At 48.1% G+C, this 18037-nt stretch overlaps 2 protein-coding genes across 2 annotated transcripts in view; both read left to right on the plus strand.

Annotated features, from left to right (window-relative positions):
• Dsor1 (mitogen-activated protein kinase kinase 1) overlaps nucleotides 1–4966 on the plus strand; it is a 28982-nt gene extending 24016 nt beyond the window's left edge. The window contains exon 11 of the mRNA XM_089543503.1: nucleotides 1721–4966. Within this exon, the coding sequence (XP_089399629.1) occupies nucleotides 1721–1840 (120 nt within the window). The 3' untranslated portion in view covers nucleotides 1841–4966. The remainder of the gene's footprint in view (nucleotides 1–1720) is intronic.
• Nucleotides 4967–9860: 4894 nt separating this feature from the next.
• On the plus strand, nucleotides 9861–17059 carry LOC149341406 (uncharacterized). The gene is made up of 5 exons (XM_089541963.1): nucleotides 9861–9956; nucleotides 13361–13696; nucleotides 14369–14554; nucleotides 15137–15385; nucleotides 16916–17059. Exons 1-5 carry the CDS (start codon nucleotides 9861–9863, stop codon nucleotides 17057–17059), a joined length of 1011 nt encoding a protein of 336 aa, XP_089398089.1.
• Nucleotides 17060–18037: the final 978 nt, after the last annotated feature.

Genomic DNA, 18037 nt, shown 5'->3' on the forward strand with positions numbered 1-18037 from the left:
CCGAAATTGCTTGGAAAGTTTCCAGTGACACTAATGTTTTTTGCTGTTTGAACAAGTAATAAAACTAATAAAACTTTATGAAAAATCTGTGAACTTCAAAATAACTATTTTTCACGTGAAAAACTGACTTGAGAACTGTGAACTCCACCATTTACCGTATTCCATTTGCAAGCGATAATATTTTAGGTTCATGCTCTCGTCATGTTGGCATGATGTTATGTTACCGATGCCAAACTGAGCGATGCAGCTGCAAGTCATACTGCGAACGCACTGCAATGCATGCAGTGCGTGAAGCAAGAACGGTCTGTTTCACTGAGCCACAGCGGTCATGAGGACCAAGGAAGGGAACCCATGGGAAGAGGCAAACGGAAACGAGTGCCTCTGACTGTGCATCCCCTGCCCGTATCTCCCCATGTACACCGCACAGTGGGCAGTGTCATCTAAGCTGTGGTAGACACTGCAGCTGTCCTGTTTCCGGCGCGGTCGCACTGTTCTTTGTAGGACATGTCGGTGGCTACGAATAGCGTGCCATGAACTCAGGTGGCAACAATGAGGAACAAATAGCCAAGCCTACTCGTGCCAGTCTCTCTGACTGACTCTGTTTAAGTTCAGGATGGTGGCTTTCATGGCAGCAGAAAACCAGCTGGTTGTGACAGCGATGCCCACTCATGTCTATACTAGGTCGAATAATGGTCTCCACAGTATTGCTTGCATCTATTTGAGTCCAAAAAATCGAACTTTTGGATGCCACAGAGTTCTAAATATTGGTCTTGATTATACAGAGTGTTTCACCTAAGACTTTCTGCAATTTTTAAAAATAAGCTATTTGAATTAGATGCGCGCTTTTTCTCGCATAGCGTTGTCAGTGCTGTAGTACATCATAATGCAGCTAAACGTGCTAACTAGCAAGCTTGTTAACCAATATTTAATAGTTAACTTTTAAACTATTACCGTTGGGCTCCTTAATTATTGAGAGGCATGTAGCCCGCCGTAAGTAATGTCCATATCCGTTTTTAGAATTTCGAGAACGCGATTATCCTCGGCGCTGTGGCCCAACAAAGTTTGGCTATTTCGACGAGTTAGGTTCACTGGAGAGGTTGCTTTGCCTACAAGCTTCTCAAACCGCATGTATTTTGGCGCGATGCAGGCGAAATTTGTTGGGCCACAGCGCTGAGGATAATCGCGTTCTCGAAATTCTAAAAACGGATATGGACATTACTTACGGTGGGCTGCATGCCTCTCAATAATCAAGGAGCCCAACGGTAATAGTTTAAAAGTTAACTATTAAATATTGGTTAAGAAGCCTGCTAGTTAGCACGTCTTAGTTGAATTATGATGTACTACACCACTGACAACGCTATGCGAGAAAAAGCGCGCATCTAATTCAAATAGCTTATTTTTAAAAATTGCAGAAAGTCTTAGGTGAAACACCCTGTATATACGTTCCTATGAGGCGCCTGACAGTTCCTGCACAAAGTGAAGCATCCTGAAAGTCCAAATTATTGGAGTCCGGAAAATTGGTCGGCTACTGTAATCAAACAGTCCAAAAAGAAAGAGCAAACCCCTCTGGTAACTATATGGCATTAGTATGTTGGGTTGCATGAAGCTGTCTGAATACTGATACAGTCGGCCGACATCCGAAAAATTTATTGCCATCCATAGTGTGTGTACTGGCGTCCTGTGCTTAAATGCAAAGCCCGTGTGTAATTGGTCCGTGCAGAACCATCCTTACGTGCGGACGTCGGAGCAGGAGAAAGTTGATTTTGCCGGCTGGGTCTGCCAAACCATGGGCCTGGACCCCTCAACTCCGACAAAACTCACTCCAGAAGGACAGGCCTGACTTCCATAAGGGTCGAAAGCGGTGTGGAGGACAGCTGCTCTTCCCATCAGCGCAGCCAAGCAGCGTGCTGGTGGCAAGAGAAGGGGAGACGGAGGGGTGGAGTGAACATGCGTGCAGTCCGTCTCTTCCTCTTCTCTCGTCATCATCGGGCTTTTTTGCCCAGGTGTACTCAGCCCCCTTTTCGTTGCCTCGAAGCTGTATCTCTCCTGTCTGGGCAGAACTCTCGCCACTGGCTGTCGATCCGCAGAATGGATTTTTGCCTGTGACACGGTTCTGTTGCATGCTTGCCGACACGCTAGCCAGCACTTTCAGAGGTCATCAGGGTCACCGCAAACAGCTGGAAATGAAGGGCAGTTTGTTGTGTCTCTGCCCTTTTCCTCCTCAGCCTGTGCAAAGTTACCCTGTCAAGAACAGAAGCATGTGGTTTGATTGTACCAAAAGCATTAGTGGGCCAACTCTTTGGTGCCTGAAAAAGGATTTGAATTGTGAAATCACCTAAAAACAGTTTGCGGCTCAACAGGCAGCGCATGTCGCCCTTGCAAAGAGACTCTGTGTCTGAAGCGCCTCTTCTACCTGGCTGTAGCACCTGTTACTTTCACTGTGTAGGCCGTTGACTGTTTCTGCGTGAATTTTGCTGGAGTCTCTAGCTTTCATGATTGAGGGTGGGTGGCTGATCAGAACCCTGGCTAAGTGATTCACTAGAGTGCTCTGGAGCCACTATGGTTTACCACTGTGTATGCAGTTTGCAACAATCTGTGAGGTCACTAATTTTTAAGCACCGCCTGCTGCTACCACTGCTGTCAGCAACTTGCAAAATGTCTGTCAGCACTGTTTCTTTTAGTAGCTTTTACTTGGTTTAAGGTGTTGACCTGCCTTCTGGTGATGGTGGCGGCGGAAGTGAAATAAGTGTATTCGGAGAAACTTGTCTCTTCTTACCTGACATGGTTAGCATTGTACTGTGACAGCAGGATGGAACATTGAAGTGGCTGCATGTGGTGCTAGGCAAACACTTGCTAGGAACTTGTGGTCTAGTGCGCATTGTGTTGCAGAGCGCTTTGAAGGGGCTGGGCTCTTTGCAAGGATTCCTTTCTAATTTCTTTGCATTTTTTTTTGGTGCATCTCATGTGATCAGTTGGCGCCTTTAAGTAGGGCTGGAAGTGTGAAGAGAGCACACAAATTACAAAAGTAGTGTTGCTGGACTGCTTTCGTTTCTTTTCCTAGCAGCTGGTATCTTGGCAGTGTAACTTGTAAAACTATTGACAGCATACTTTCGAGATAATTTAGTTCTCTTAATTTTATTATGACAATGCTATGACAATTTTACCGTAACAAGTCAGTGGCATCCAAACAATGCCATGGTTGAATTGTGTAAGAGGCGGTTTTACGGGCTACAACTTTTATTTGAAAAGTCTTTCGGAACCGTTCATCCCGGTTTTAACAATCATCAATTTGGAACCTTATTTCAGTGAACTTGATTGCATTTCGTTCTGTCAGTGCAGTTATCAGTTGCCAGTGTTTTGCAGCACTCTTCTTTTTATAGTTTGCCAATGACAATTGCCTGGTGATCAGCCATCTAGTAAGCTTCACTGGATTTTGAGATGTTGTCCACATCTATGCTCGAGAGCTTTTCGTGGCTCTCTCACTGGGAACTGGAACTGTAATTCTGCTCGAGAGCTTTTCGTGGCGCTCTCACTGGGAACTGGAACTGTAATTCTGTCGTAGCCTGCAGTGTTACTGAACACTGCATGTGTGTGTGGTTCTTGTGCATGGGTCGCAGTTTTTGTTGAGTGTTCTTTGCATTATTATTGCTCTTCTGCAAACTATGCATGACATTGTACATAAGTGATATGTGAGCTAAAGAAAGTGGCCTGCAGCCGTGCCCATTAGCGCAACTGGAACACGGCCATGGACAGTGTATGCATGGTGGTCTTCCTTTTTTTTTTTTTGTTCTCATATGTGTCAGCTTTTGTAACCTTTGTGGTAAAAGGTTTTGTCTACGATGTAAGTGCTTATGGGCAGTTGTACATTCAGAGGCTTCGTTATTGGCCTTCCTGCAAATGACTTGTAATTCACAGGAGAGCTCTGGCACCCAAGCATTGGTTATTTGCTCTGGCAAAGCTGCAAGGAGGTCCTCTTCAATAAGTTTTTGGTTTCGACTGCGGCACGTTGCTTTTGAGCTCCAAAAAAGTTGGCCCTTTGCGCGGTTAGGTCCTGTCGCACGTTTGCCACGCGTTTGCTGGTGTGATTTTGTACTCTACAATGTTGCAGGTTTTTTTTTATTATTTATTGACAGTGCTTGTGGCGACAGTAATGTGACATTAACCTCGCGGTCTAAACTGGCAGCCCTGCCTTCACATCTTGTGGCAGCAAGAAAGTGTCGGCTAGTAAACCTCAGGTGTGGCAGGCAGTTGATGTGTAGGTGCAGCAACCTCCTCAGGCTGAGGATGAGGCACAACGGAAATACATGAGGAGGAAGAAGGCGCTGTGTGTTCTAGTAGAGTACTCTAGGAAACATTCCCAGTGCGTCCTCATATAGTCCTTTATATTTATTTGCAAATTTTTCTTTCGTGCGAATGTTTTCGTTACGGCAGCCCTTGTTGCATAGGGGCAGACCCGTGTTTGAATGCTCGACTGAACAAGAGCGGGTATGCGAACAAAAGAATACAAAAGTGGATATGCACCTTGGGAGCTGTACAGCTACTATGGCTCTGCTACTACCACAAGCATCGAGTGTAACACTGCATGACAGCACCGCATCTGACTGTGTACTGTTTTATTGATGCATACCTTCTTTCATGGGAGGGATATGCTTACTGCAACTTTGTGGTGGCGACTAGGAGCATGGTTCTCCTCTCTCGCGTGTGGGCATCGCGTCACTCGGCTAGTGCCGTGGTGTATCTATTGTTTCTAGGCTGTGTTTGTGTTACTCCTCACATGCTCTCTTTTGTGAGGGGTGTAATATTTTTTAAAGTACTGTAGCGTGCAGTGGTGAGGGGTCTGAAAAGAAGCAGCAAACCTTTTATTGACCAAAGAAGTTCTTTGCTGCATCTCTGCAGGTGATACGACTATTTTAAAATATTTGAGTTTCAATAAAGCGCCCTGTACATGAAGGCAGATTGGACGTGACTCTTGTTTCTGTGTGGTTACTTTGAAACTTCTTTTGTGCACTGTTGCGTTGGTACCACACCGTGGTTGCTACTGCCCTTTGGCAGAAGTTTTGTAAGATATGTGTTGTAGTGTGTCGTGTTCTGTTTGTAGGACTTTAGGATTACTATGCCCTGAATTTTCTTAAGGCTTTATCCAGAGTCCAGTGGCCTAGGCATAGAAAGGGGTCGAGTGATGGGCTCGGGCTAATGGTGCGAAAACAACTCCGGGAGAACAGCTGTAGCTGGCTCCTGAGAAAGAATCATTGTGACGGCGGTATATGAGTAGAGTGCTGCCTGGGTCTATTTGATGTAGATGCCTGCTGTTCTGTCAGGTCAGGGATGTCGAGGTCATACCTCTGGGCAGTTTTAGCACTGGGCTTGCAATGGGATCTGTAGCTTTAACTGAAAACTGAAGTGCTTCCATTGTAGTTGGAGCTTGGTGTGCGTTACCCTAGCCATGGTGTTGCACAGATGACACACCTTCTTTGCCAAATGTGACCAAGCAGCGGGGTTTGCATCGGAGCCTTATAGTGTAGCTCTTGCAGCATCCCTAAAGACCGAAAGGTCTTGAATGGTGATGTGACTGTTCATGCACATGTACCGCGGAAAGACCCTGGTCAGTGTCTGCGCGGAATGATTCCCATGTTTATACATGGCGAGAAACTGCGTGATTGACGCGACATTTGGTAGCCACCGATGACTCGTTCGTTTGGAGCTTAACTCTTCGCTTACTGCAAAAAAATGACTGATTTTGAGTGCTTCAAATTAAAAAACCATTTCTTCAAGAAGTACCAAATGCACTGTGCATTGTAAGACATCAAGCTAGCGTATTGGTTATACTTTTGAACGAAACAAACCCCCAGTTTTGTGGGCAAAATTTTTCGAAATATTAATGGCTAAATGCGCTGGTAACACAAAACTTGTACAAGCAAAACAAAAATAAGCCACTGCTCTATTGGAAGTTGATTACAAAAAGATTTGAAATATAGAAAGGTTGCACGAGTCGCTATTGTCATATTGGGGAATAGGACTTCTGCACTACTAGAGAAAGCAGTCGCATGAAGACTTGAAGTGGAGATAGACCTGGAATGTGCTGCATGTTGCACTTGTTCAAGTTCGTTTTTTACAGAAGAGCTTGCAGACCCTCCTTTTCTCCATTTTTTCTTTTTTCAGTTGGTAGCGATTGGTCTTAATGGGCGAAAAGGGGGCGTGGTCTTCATAGACATCATTTGATATTTATTTTATTTACCACCACAATATACATGGTGACAGGGTGCCCATAGTAAAAGCGGCCTCATTGGACCGCTTGACTTGGCCATGGACATTTGGTAGATATCTTTGCAGTATGTTGGGAAGACTCTAAAGTACCGAATCATACAACTCACATCATTTACAAATCAAGTGCCCTATATAAAATACAACGTGAACGGTAAGACGAGACATGTGCGAGCACGCGCTGATGTCCCGGGCCTCTGAGACGAAGGCTCGCTATCTGAACTGAAATCCGACCGTCCCACATTGTTGTCTCTCACCACTGCTGCTCTAAAAAAAAAAAAAATGCTGGCGGTTTAGCATTGTGAAGGACGAAATATTGTGCGAAAGCACGGTTTTTTGCAGGTGGACGCCACCGACACGACAGGTACCTCAGCGCAATTAAGGTGTCCCTGGGAGCCAATTATGTGTCTTTCCTTTCATCGAAATTAACGGAATCTACAACGTTGTCAACGCCGACGCCTATGAAGCCAATGAACGCCGGCGGCCTATTGCTCCAGTGCCGCGTTTCTGCCACAACGTTGTCATCGCCAACGCATGCAACGCACATCTGTCACTACCGCCACATAGCTCAAAGCGCGGTATAGGTGTCCACTGAACCAGTGATGCCCAGGGACACAGTGTAAGACTATTATGCCGTGCCTAGGCAGCCAGTCATGCGCCTTTCTTTTCGTGACTATCTCGGAGGCTTCACGCCCACATGCAGATTTTGCGGCGTAGGAGGCTACAGTGCTTTCGCACTAAAAAAGACTGCATCAGAACCAACTAAACTGCTTGATGTAGCCTTTCGCCTTTTAGGAGCGCGCGGCGAAACGGATGCCGTGATCACAGACCGGCGGTCCACGTCCGGTAAGTTTCACGTTTCACGTCGCCTCCTCGCGTTAGAAAAGAAGTAAACAAAACTGAAACTGTGGCTTCCGCGGTCAAGCGAGCAACAGCGCGCTTCATCGCGGAGGTAACGCAGAAACCAAAGAGTTGGCGCAGAATCCAACCAGACTGCGCTTCTTGTCCAGGAGCAGCAGGCGCCCGCCTCCTCCGCCTCTGTGTTGCTAGGCGCCGGCCAGGCATGCGCAGAGAAGGCCCATTTGGCCCAGGTCACGGTGGCCCAGGTAGGGTGTCTAGCTAGTCGTTATGTGACGTTACCTCCCTCTAGCCAATGGGCATTGGATGGATGGATGGAAAAAACTTTATTGTCAATAAATTGGTGTTCGTGACCCTTACGGGTCACTGGGCGCCGTGGTCGATCCTTGGTCCAGGATGCCGCACTTGACTGCTGCCATCTTGGCTCGGTGCACTAGGAATCGTTGCGCTTCCTCGTCCTCGCTGGCCAGCAAGTGCTCCCACTGCATCACACTCGGGTTTATTCTTGGCTCTAAGTCTGCCTTAGGGCAGGTCCATGTGATATGTTCTAGTGTAGGTTTACCCTGACACCACGGACATTCGCCGGTCTGCTGACGTCACGTCCCTTCAGCCAATGGGATTTTTCCGCTCTGGTGATTTCACATCCCTCCAGCTGTGATTTAGTAGTAGTAGTAGTAGTAGTAGTAGTAGTAGTAGTAGTAGAACTTTATTTTCCACCGATGTAGGAGGCCCCCTACTCCCCGCCCCTGGCACGCAGGCTCAAGGGGCGGGGGCCGGGGCTTCCGCGACTAAATACAGGCGAAGTTGCAGTGTTTCTTCGCGGCTTCCGTCGCCAGGCGGATGACTTGTTCCTGTTCGGCGGGGGACTCGCTTCGCAGAAAGGCCTCCCAGGCATCTCTACTTTTAATGTTCTTCCTGACGCCTGGAGAGTCAGGACATTGCCAGATTATATGATCAAGAATGCCCCTATCTCCGCAGATTTTACACTTATAATCAGGTCTATCGTCATTCGTGTGAGGAACAACCAGACTGGATTTGGGAAATTCCCAGCTTGCAGGATTCGCCAAGCGACAGCCTCTCTGTTGCTTAAAGTTCGGTCCGATGGTGGCAAAGACCTTTTTCCAACTCTGTAGTGCTCGACGATTTCAGTGTAGGTTTGCGCGCGCTCATCCAGTCCCCGACAGTTGGGCGGCTCTACGGTTACCCGGAAGTAGAGAGCTCGGGCTAACTTGTGTGCTGACTGATTCGTGTGCGGGGGTCCAGATTATTGTAATTTTAGGGTTTAATTCCGAACTTGCTAAAATTTTGTTTGCCTCTTTCGAGACCCTGCCAAAATTCCAGACAGCCGTTTTGCTGTCGCTAATTATGATTTTGCTTTCGTTCCAACGCATGCGTGTTCCTCAGCTGTATCTATGTTTCGGCTTGTAATGCATGCGGCGGTGACTGGTGCGCCACGGCCGTTGACCACTGTGGAGACTGCCGCCCCCTACTTTACGCTAGCCGCGTTAGGCGATTTCCTCAGGTTTCTTATTTTCCATGCGCTTCGTAAGCGCTTTCGCCCCTTTTTGTCTACGTTCCTTGTTATAGGTCGGGTGCATGTTTTTGGGGAGAGGGGGTACGAGTATGTTTTCGCGACATTTTAGGGGAATATCTGTTTTGTCCCTCGCACCACTGTCTGACTCCAGCCCCACCCAGCCCAGGATGGTTCTGCCCGTGTTAGTTCGGCTCAATCTTTCAAGCTGCGCCATATGCACCGCTTCCGCCAATTCAGTCCAATTCAGTCCATCGCCTGTTAAGTGCGTCTATTCTGTGTTTTTTCATCTGTCCTAACGTTCAGATATAGAGTGGCATAGCATGTGCGACTGATAATGTACGTAGGCCTGCATCAGTTTCAGGAGGCTACATCAAAGATAACATAGAATCCCTGCAAAATCGTGCTGCTCGTTTCATATATTCTGACTACTCACGTTTTACTAGCGTCACGGCTTTAAAAGCTCGTGCTGGACTTGACCGCCTTTCCCATCGTCGTAAACTGGCTCGCTTAACTCTTTTTCACAAAATTTACCATCATCCGTTGCTTCACGACGATTTCTTTCACTTACCCTCAGCAGTGTTTCCACGCCGTGACTATCCTGTCAAAATCAAACGCATCACATGTCGCACTTCAAGTTATGCTAAATCATTCATATCCAAAACCATTATCGATTGGAACCGGCTGCCTTACACAATCGCAACTGAAACGAATGCGACATCATTTCATGAACTTTTAAAAAATCAAAGCCATGTGTAGTTTTCTTCTAGTTCTGTTCTGCTCACCGCAATGTGTTCGAGTTTTGCTTTCCGTTCTGTTCATTCCGTTGTTTTTATCTTTCTGTTTTCTTTTTTGTTTTTTCTTTATTTTGTTTATTTTGTGTCTTGTTCCGCCACATTTCGATTCTTGCTGACTACCAGTTATTGCTCTATTCTTGCTTCTTTTTTTTGCCCTGTTACTCATGTTAATGTTCCTTCTATGTATTCAAGTTGAAATTTTTACCACCCCCTATGTAATACCCTCGTGAAGAGGGCCTTTAGGGGTATCTTGAAATAATAAATAAAGAAAGAAGAAGGCATTCTGCTGTGGTGCGCGCCGCGAGTACGAGACGAAGCGCGAGGCGAGAGCGAGAGGCCACTATAGGTGACGGTTGCTCCTATTCGATTTCGCCGCCTTATCCCGTATCCGATCCTTGGCCAGCGACCTCACCATGGAGCAGCAGCATCTGATCACGGAGGAAGATCTGCCAACGCCAGTCCGGCTGTCCACTTCACCCATGACGGGCTTCCGCATGACCAATACAAAGGTGACGAAGCTTTCAGTAGGGTATGCAGTGGGCTACGCAATGCGCGTGTAGCCTCGAAAAATCGAGTGACGCTGTTGTCGCCGGTTCTTGTGGGGCTCCCGCGAAAACATTCCTTACGATATGCTATTGGGCACGCCTACCTCGGGTTTTCCTCTAGCTAGCACCCTAGTCAATTCGTGGTCTTAAAACTGTTAGTTCGCACGTTAAAGAACCCCAGGTGGTTGAAATTTCCGGAGCCCTCCACTACGGCGTCCCTCATAGCCTGAGTTGCTTTGGGATGTTAAACCCCAATAATCCAAACTAAACCAAACCAAACTGTTAGTTCGAAGAGCGCCGTTGGCGATTTCAAATACAAGAGACGCGCATTTGGTGTCGAGTCTTCTATTATACTCTTACTCAACCTCTCTTACTCTTATTAAACCCTTACTCAACCCATTCCTCTACCACCGGGCCACACAACATTTCCATAGAAATGCAAAATACGTCCACGTGCTGTGGAATCTCAGTGCACGTTACTGAATACCAGGTGGTTTTGGAGCGTTAGCTCTACTGGTCGCGCTTCGAGTCTCTGGGTTATGCTGGTTCCACGTTCACTTTCGTAACAATACCGCCACGAGCAAACTTCTTCAGTTGGCGTTGCACAACACACTTGATGAACTGGTCGAAGCACACCTCATTAGCCAGTACAACCGTCTTGCCCATTAAGAACCAGCTCCTTCAGCAGGCAGCTCCTTCAACGCCTCAAAATTATACCTCATAGCACGCACTACGCCCATGACGTCACCCCCAGACTTATCAGCGACAGTCTGTACATCCTACCGTTACCGAAAAATACCCATTCCACCCACAGTCACGACCGTCGGGAGAGCAAAGGCACTTCATAAGCGCTACCCACTTTCGACCCGTGCCGCTTATGTAAATGCGGCAGAATACTCTCACCGACCAGCCTTCGCAGTGGCAGTCTCGGATAATGCACACAACCTCCTTTGCTGCACCACTCTCGGCCGGGTAGCTCAACCAATCGAGGCGGAAGAAGCCGCCATTGCTCTGACAATAGCTCACAATCAGGTTGAATATATTTTCTCAGACTCAATAACGGCGATTCGTAACTTCGCCATGCGCCGAATCCACGCATCCGCTTACCGTATCCTCCAGTTCATCCCACCTCCCCAACGCATAATAACCATCCTATGGGCTTCAGCGCACTGTGGACACTCCGGGAATAAGCCGCCCATGAACACGCCCGAGCACTCGTCAGCCGGGCAGCGGATGGTCTACCTTCCTTTCGTAGCGCGCGTGAATGCCTACTCACCTACCACGAAATTGCTTTGCACTACCTTCCGTCACGGTGCTTTGTTACACTCTTTCCTTTCCCTTGAAACTAAATTTCTTCTGTGTGCACTGGCTGATTGCTGGTCACGTGATCGCGGACGTGCTTTGCGTTTGCGGACAACAACTACGTGCGGTCGGCTTAAACCTGCTCAATGTGCCTCAACAGCTAGTGGTGTAAAACAGTGAAGGTGAATATTGTTGACTATTCTATGATGACACTGCCTTGCTAAGTCACTAAGGAGATCATTTGTAAAGCATGATCAAATATTTAGAAAGCACAGAAGAACGCTGGGTCTAAAAAAAAATATGCAGAAGACCAAGTAATGTTAAGCAGTCTTGGAAGGCAACAGAAGTTTACAATTGGTAGCGAGGGGCTGGAAGTGGCACGTGGATACGTCTACTTAGGGCAGGTAGTGAGCGCATATCCGGACCTCGAGAGTGAAATAATTAGAAGGATAATTAAGAATGGGGTGGAATAAGAATGCAGGTCCTCTCAGGTCAGGAATGATTATTTTTAATATCTTAAATGAAAAGTATACAACAGCTGCTTCTTACCGGTGCTCACCTATGGGGCAGAAACGTGGAGGTTTATGAAAACAGTTAAACTTAAGGACAACGCAGCGAGCTACGCAAAGGAAGATGATAGATGTAGCATTAAGGGACAGGAAGAGGGCGAGTGGGTCAGGGAACAAACGCGGCTTAACAACAGCCTAGTCGAAATCAAGAGGAAGAAATGGGCTTGGGAAGGGTATGCAACCCAAAGTCAAGAAAACCTATGGTCACGGAGGGTAACGGACTGAATGCCAAGAGAAGGTAAGCGTAGCAGGGGGCAGAAAGTTACAATAAGGGAGTAATTACTCGTTGACAGTCACCCGAGCGCAGCCATACGGCTACAAAGGAAAGCTATACAGCTTTCTCAGAAACTTCATAGTTAAAGAAAAATTCTCCCTGGTCCGGGGATCGAACCCGGGACCACCGCTTCACCGCAGCAGTCGCTCTACCAATTGAGCTAACCGGGACGACAAGCTTATTGCAGGGCGAGAGCGCATTGATCAATAAGCCGAAGTGGGAACTGTGTTGGTCAAATGTTTAGGGGAATCCCCCAAGGTTGTCAATGAGTAATTACTCCCTTATTACAAATCTACTCCACCTTGGGGGATTCCACTAAACATCTGACCAACACAGTTCTCACTTCGAGTTATTGATCAATTCACTTTCGCCCTACCATAAGCTTGCCGTCCCGATTAGTTCAATTGAATTGAATCCAAACTTTATTTCAAAAATGTGCACATTCTTTAGAATGAGCCACAGGCCAAAAGCTAAAGAAAATAGCTTGAAAATGCCTGTGGCTCATCTAAGAGCCATTACAACATAATAAATAAGATAAACACATTCATACAACGGTGGAAGGTCGCATACGAGCACACTATAGAAAGAATTAATATTTACAATTGAACGGATTGCTACACAGAGATGTAGTTTGAAACTAGAAAAAAAACAATTAAAACTTTTAAAATTTTTAAAAATTAAAAATTAAAACAATTAATTGGTAGAACGACTGCTCCGGTGGAGCGGTGGTCCCGGGATCGAACCTCGGACCAGGACGAATTTTTCTTTAACTACGAAGTTTCTGAGAAAGCTTTCCTTTGTAGCCGTATATGGCTGCGCTCGGGTGGATGTCAATGAGTAATTACTCCCTTATTATAAACCTATTCCATCTTGGGGGATTCCCCTGAACATTTGACCAACGGCAGAAAGTTACGTGGGCGGATGATCTAGGTTGAGAAGTTTGCGGGGATAGGGTGGCCGCAGCTGGACAGACCGGTATATCCTGGGCTCCCGCGGAATCAAAAAACCGGCCAAGGACCCTCGCCATCGCCACCATCGCCACCGGCCGGTATACCAGTGTCATGGACCTTAAGAACTTATACACTGAAGTGCAGTGTGGTCGTGCGGGGACCCAGGGTCATGGGTGCCACGAATTCATTCACTCAGCAAATTTTTGTCTGCCTGTCTGTAGTCGGAATGATGATGATGATGAATCATGTTACATTGCTCTCTTGGTTGAGCAGGTGATCGTGCTGCTGGTTTTAGCCATGGTGGTACTAGGATGCGCGCTCGCGGGGAACATGATCCACGTGTACTTGACGCCGTCCGTCACTGCCGACGCGACCACCTCGGGGCAGCCAGACGACGACTACCTACCGCTGCCGGTTTCTGCTTCGTCGGCGTCAGCGGTCCCGGCAGCCCCGGTCGTTCTGCAAGCCCCGCCGCCAGCTGCCGACTCCGAGTTTCCTTTGCCGGAGGCCAACGTGCAAGCTATGCCGTCAGAGAGAGGCGAGCCAGCAACCACCGTGACGCTTCTCGCGTCGACCGAGGACGTTAACGACCTCAGCGTTAACGAGACGGTGAGTAGGCTCTTTCCAAAGCAGGCGGTGTGTTCCCGCAATGAGATCACCAGCTATACGGCTTGTGGAAGCGTGCTAGACGCAAGGGTATGGCGAACGAAAGGACGAATCACCTACGTAGACTAACGCTGCGGATCCGATGGGTCCTGCGTTTGCAGCTGTCTCTTACGTTTGCGAGAGGAAAGGTGCGAAGGCAAGGTTTATGAGCGCTCCACGTATACGTGCTGGAGACTATGCTGTTATCTCACATGCGCGTGCTCTGACGGTTGCTGATCGGCCCAGACTGCCCCGCTTAGACACGCCTTAGATGCGAGTTGGTGTAATCGCTTTTGAAAACTGCAAGACCTACGTTGTAAATATCTGTCGCAAAAACTTCTTTTTTCGGCAAAACAACTTCGTATCCTACTGCTGCATTTCACCCGACAGCTATAAATGAACTGGTTTAGGACTGTCATCTAACAGTACCCTTGGTTGAAAATGCGTGCTTCCGTAGACAGGAGCAGATGGGGTGAGTGCACCCACAAAGAGTATTAGCATAGCGCAAACATATTACTGTAGACGCATACCGGAACAGCTGATTGTCTTCTGCGCATGTACGATGACGGGTATCCGTACCCACTTCGTTTCCGCTATCGTGAAGCTGTCTTATTCGCCTTCGTCGTTTTTGGGTAGCGGCGAGTGGATCCGCGGTGCCTGGAGCCCTCCCAGATGACGGTGTGTAGCGAGGAGGCGAGTCGGCGGCCGGCTTTCTTCTTCGACGGCCACCGCTGCGTGACGTCTGAGAGTGTGCCGCCGCCCGGTTGCCTGGAGGGCGCTAACAGCTTTCGTTCACTGGGACACTGCCGCAGCTCCTGCCAGGTGAGAGAGGGCCTGGTCGTCAACTTCCGCTTCCATAAGAAAACGCGTAGGTCGCTGTGCCTGTACATTGATGCAGAGGTGTCATAGTCTGTACGTTATTTTTTTTCTGAGAATCAGGACACCAGGTACAGACAGCATGTCCATAGCCCTGCAAGAGGGCACATGCTTCGTCAGCTACCCAATAGTTGAAGTCGATAGGCTCAGCGCACCTAAAAATGCGGTGCTCAGTCACTGTTGTGGGCAGGACTGCGAAAGTTAGATGCGTTCTGTCAGGTAAAACAAGTTCAAGGATACCGTTCTGTTGTTGTTGCTTGGTCGTCGCGCACAGGACGGTCCCATGCAAGAGGATCCGGAGTGGCATACGCCGTGACGCAGTGTTAGTTGTATAGAAATAAGTGCTGCGTGATTCCGGTGAAAGGACAGTGTGGTGATAGGAAGGGCATTTGGCAAGCTATCTTGTCTTTACCCGCTGCATAGCTAGATTGTTGTGCAGTCAGACATATTAAACACAGCCATGGAATGCTTGGTTGCATATGCTTCATGATGATGCAGTAGAGGCGCTGTGCGCGCTCTCCTTCACAGAGCCAGGGCGTACGTGCCGAGTGCCGCGAGCAAATGCGACTGGTACCCTGCTCGCGGAAGCACGTCAAGCGGAGCTGGTTCTACCCGGCCAACGGCAGCTGCATCGAGTGGGGCTTCCCAGAGGGCAACTGCGTGAGCGTCAGGCTGCCCCTCTTCCAGAGCCTGGAGCAGTGCCTACTGGACTGCGTGCAAAACGACGCGCCCGCCTGCCGCGAGTTCCCCGTCGCCCAGCGATGCGGGGAGTACCAGGCACGCCTACTCCTATCTATGTTTACCTGCTCAAAGGAGGCAGGGGCTCTACGAGCACTCGCAACAGATTCAGCGCTACATGATCGAGTATTGCGCTATTACAATGACGCTCCATCACTGCTAACCTTAGTCATCTTGAGTTGGCTCTACTGGTCCATACATGTTCGATGCAATTGTTCCTTGTTTTACAGCCACAGCTGTTAAGCGCCCGTTCCTGCAGGCTCGAAGGAGGCAGGGGCTCTACGAGCACTCGCAACAGATTCGGCGCTACATGATCGAGTATTGCGCTATTACAGTGACGCTCCATCACTGCTAACCTTCGTCATCTTGAGTTGGCTCTGCTGGTCCATACATGTTCGATGCAATTGTTCCTTGTTTTACAGCGACAGCTGTTAAGCGCCCGTTCCTGGGCTTCGCGTCGTAGTGGTAGTTAGTAGTAGTCGGCGTAACCAGTAGGTACATTGCTATGGGAACCATTTGGAAGGTGCTTATCCTGGAAGGAGAGAAGTATGACGAGAGCGGAGGAATGCGTAAAAGGAGAATTATTACCGTGGAAGGAGGAAGGTATGGCGAGAGCATAAGGCGCAACCGGTAGGTGGTTTCCACGGGAACCACTGGGAGGGTATAGTTACCCTGGGAGGAGGAGGAAGTTTATGGTAGAAGGAGGAGAGTATGGTGAGAGCGTAGGAAGGCGTAACCGGAAGGTGGTTACCGTGGAAGGAGGAGGAAGGGTACGGCGAGTGCGGAGAAATGTAGCACAGTCCATCTGCAGCAGCTGCTGCAAACGCGCCTCCTGAGGTGAAGGTCATTGGCGGCGCCGTGCGCCTAGAGCGGCGGATTAGACAGGAGAGCTAGTCGAAAAACGAGCTTATGTGCGAATAAAAAGAGCGCTCTAGAACTATACAGATATGAAGTCGTTCTCGTATTCTCTACCTCAAGGTATAGTGAAATATAACCCCTGAATCACGCGTTACACACGGGTAACCATCCTTCACTTTCGGTCACGGTTTTCTCTCTCTCTCTTCTTTCTCTCTTCTTCTCTTCCCTTCTTTTCTCTTCTTCGTCACTCTCTTCTCTGTCACTTTCTCTCTTTGTCACTTTCTCTCCTTGTTCTCTTCTTTGTCACTTTCCCAGACAGTTTCACCTTGCATGTGCGCGTTACTTGAACAGAAGTCTAAGTGTTGTCAGTGGAGCAGCACGTGCCAGGGACTGGCTTCTGTACAGGCGTTCCATGCAACTTTATGCAACAAAATAGTGTTGCATTGAAAATCCCGAGCTTCTTACGGAGGGTTTGCGTAAGGCGCGCAATGTGCCTCCTATCCGCATTCCAGGGCTTCGCTTTTTAGCAGCTCTCCTCCGCCATCCTGGATTGTCCTGTGAATGTGTTCGTTTTTTTTTTCTTTCTTGTGTGAGGACAATGATTTCTTTGCTTCTGAGGGAAATGTGTAAAATCATTGGCATTGATTCGCAATCAATTAGGACGGGTATGGGCGGAAAAGTGGTGATACCTTTTATTTTCTTTTGATGCAGCTCCTCTTCCCGGTGTACTCCGCCGAGAACAAGAATGGACGTTTCGAGTGCCTGATGCCGGACCCCACAGACAAGCTCTGCCTTCTGGGGCGCAACATGTTCCCCAGCTACCGAGCATGCGCACACGCTTGTCTCATTTCGTGATAAAGCTTTATTCCTTAATTTGTGGATAATTTCGCCTCCAAACTTTTTGTATTTGACGAAATGCTTAAATAAACTATCTAATATCGCCAGAATTTAAGGCTTTACTACGGGACATGCGGCCTTGGTCTGGTGTTCGCTGTGAAAAAGAATGAAGTTTTTCAGTGCTGCTTTTCTGCTCCTGTTTCCAGAAAGGTTCTGCTGTTTTAGGGTTCCCTTCATGCTTCGTTATACGGTGCACGCAATTTTCCTCTCCGAGCCAAGCACTCGCTGGCGCGTTGACTGTGAGCGCTTAGGGTCGATTCACGAGGACCTGGTAAAGGAAAGAAATTCTTTTGCGCTCACGCATGCAAACAAATGTGTGTGTAGTCTCCCGAGCATTTAAAATTTTACATCATATCGGCCTGGGGTATCACGATTCCTCCATGGGAGTTCAGCGTCTTCTTAAGGTGTGTGGTACTTACGTCTGCGCTATTTTCAGCTACCTTCCTTTGTGGGGGTGAAATAGGGGGGTAGCTACGTTTTCCCCGCTTAACCGCGGCTGACCGTCCAAGGAACAGCCACCCGCCAGTGCAGTGGTGCATCACTTAACCGCTGCGCCATTGCTTTGGTAGTGGTATGAGGACTCGCCGCCATCAATGAATGTTAACTAGAAAATGATCAATTCTGCATATATGGGCCCTAACCCACTAGAGATATCGCGTCATACTCTTAAGGCGGAGTTCAAGTGTCCCTTCAAATTGAAGAATGAACAGCTGCTTTCGCACTTCTACTCGGTTTAACTACGTCACATACGTACTAATTTTTGCAGTGCGGAACCTGCATCCGGGTTGAACATTCCTTTGGGGCCATGCGATTGTGTGTGTAGTGAGTACTAATGAATGTGTGTGTATGTCGAAGCAATATTATGTACGTAAACTGCAGCGTGGAAGAGTTCAAAGACAAGAATGTGGAAACTGTGTTGTCATAATTGCTATAAAT

Source organism: Amblyomma mixtum, chromosome 5 (assembly GCF_055824585.1).
Source record: "Amblyomma mixtum isolate Tamu chromosome 5, ASM5582458v1, whole genome shotgun sequence".
NCBI classification, from domain to species: domain Eukaryota; kingdom Metazoa; phylum Arthropoda; class Arachnida; order Ixodida; family Ixodidae; genus Amblyomma; species Amblyomma mixtum.

Coding starts and splice junctions, on each gene's coding strand:
- LOC149341406 (XM_089541963.1), top strand. CDS start 9,861: ATGGAGCAGCAGCATCTGATCACGGAGGAAGATCTGCCAACGCCAGTC. Junction 13,697..14,368: donor ACCTCAGCGTTAACGAGACG/GTGAGTAGGCTC, acceptor GTTTTTGGGTAG/CGGCGAGTGGATCCGCGGTG. Junction 14,555..15,136: donor ACTGCCGCAGCTCCTGCCAG/GTGAGAGAGGGC, acceptor TCTCCTTCACAG/AGCCAGGGCGTACGTGCCGA.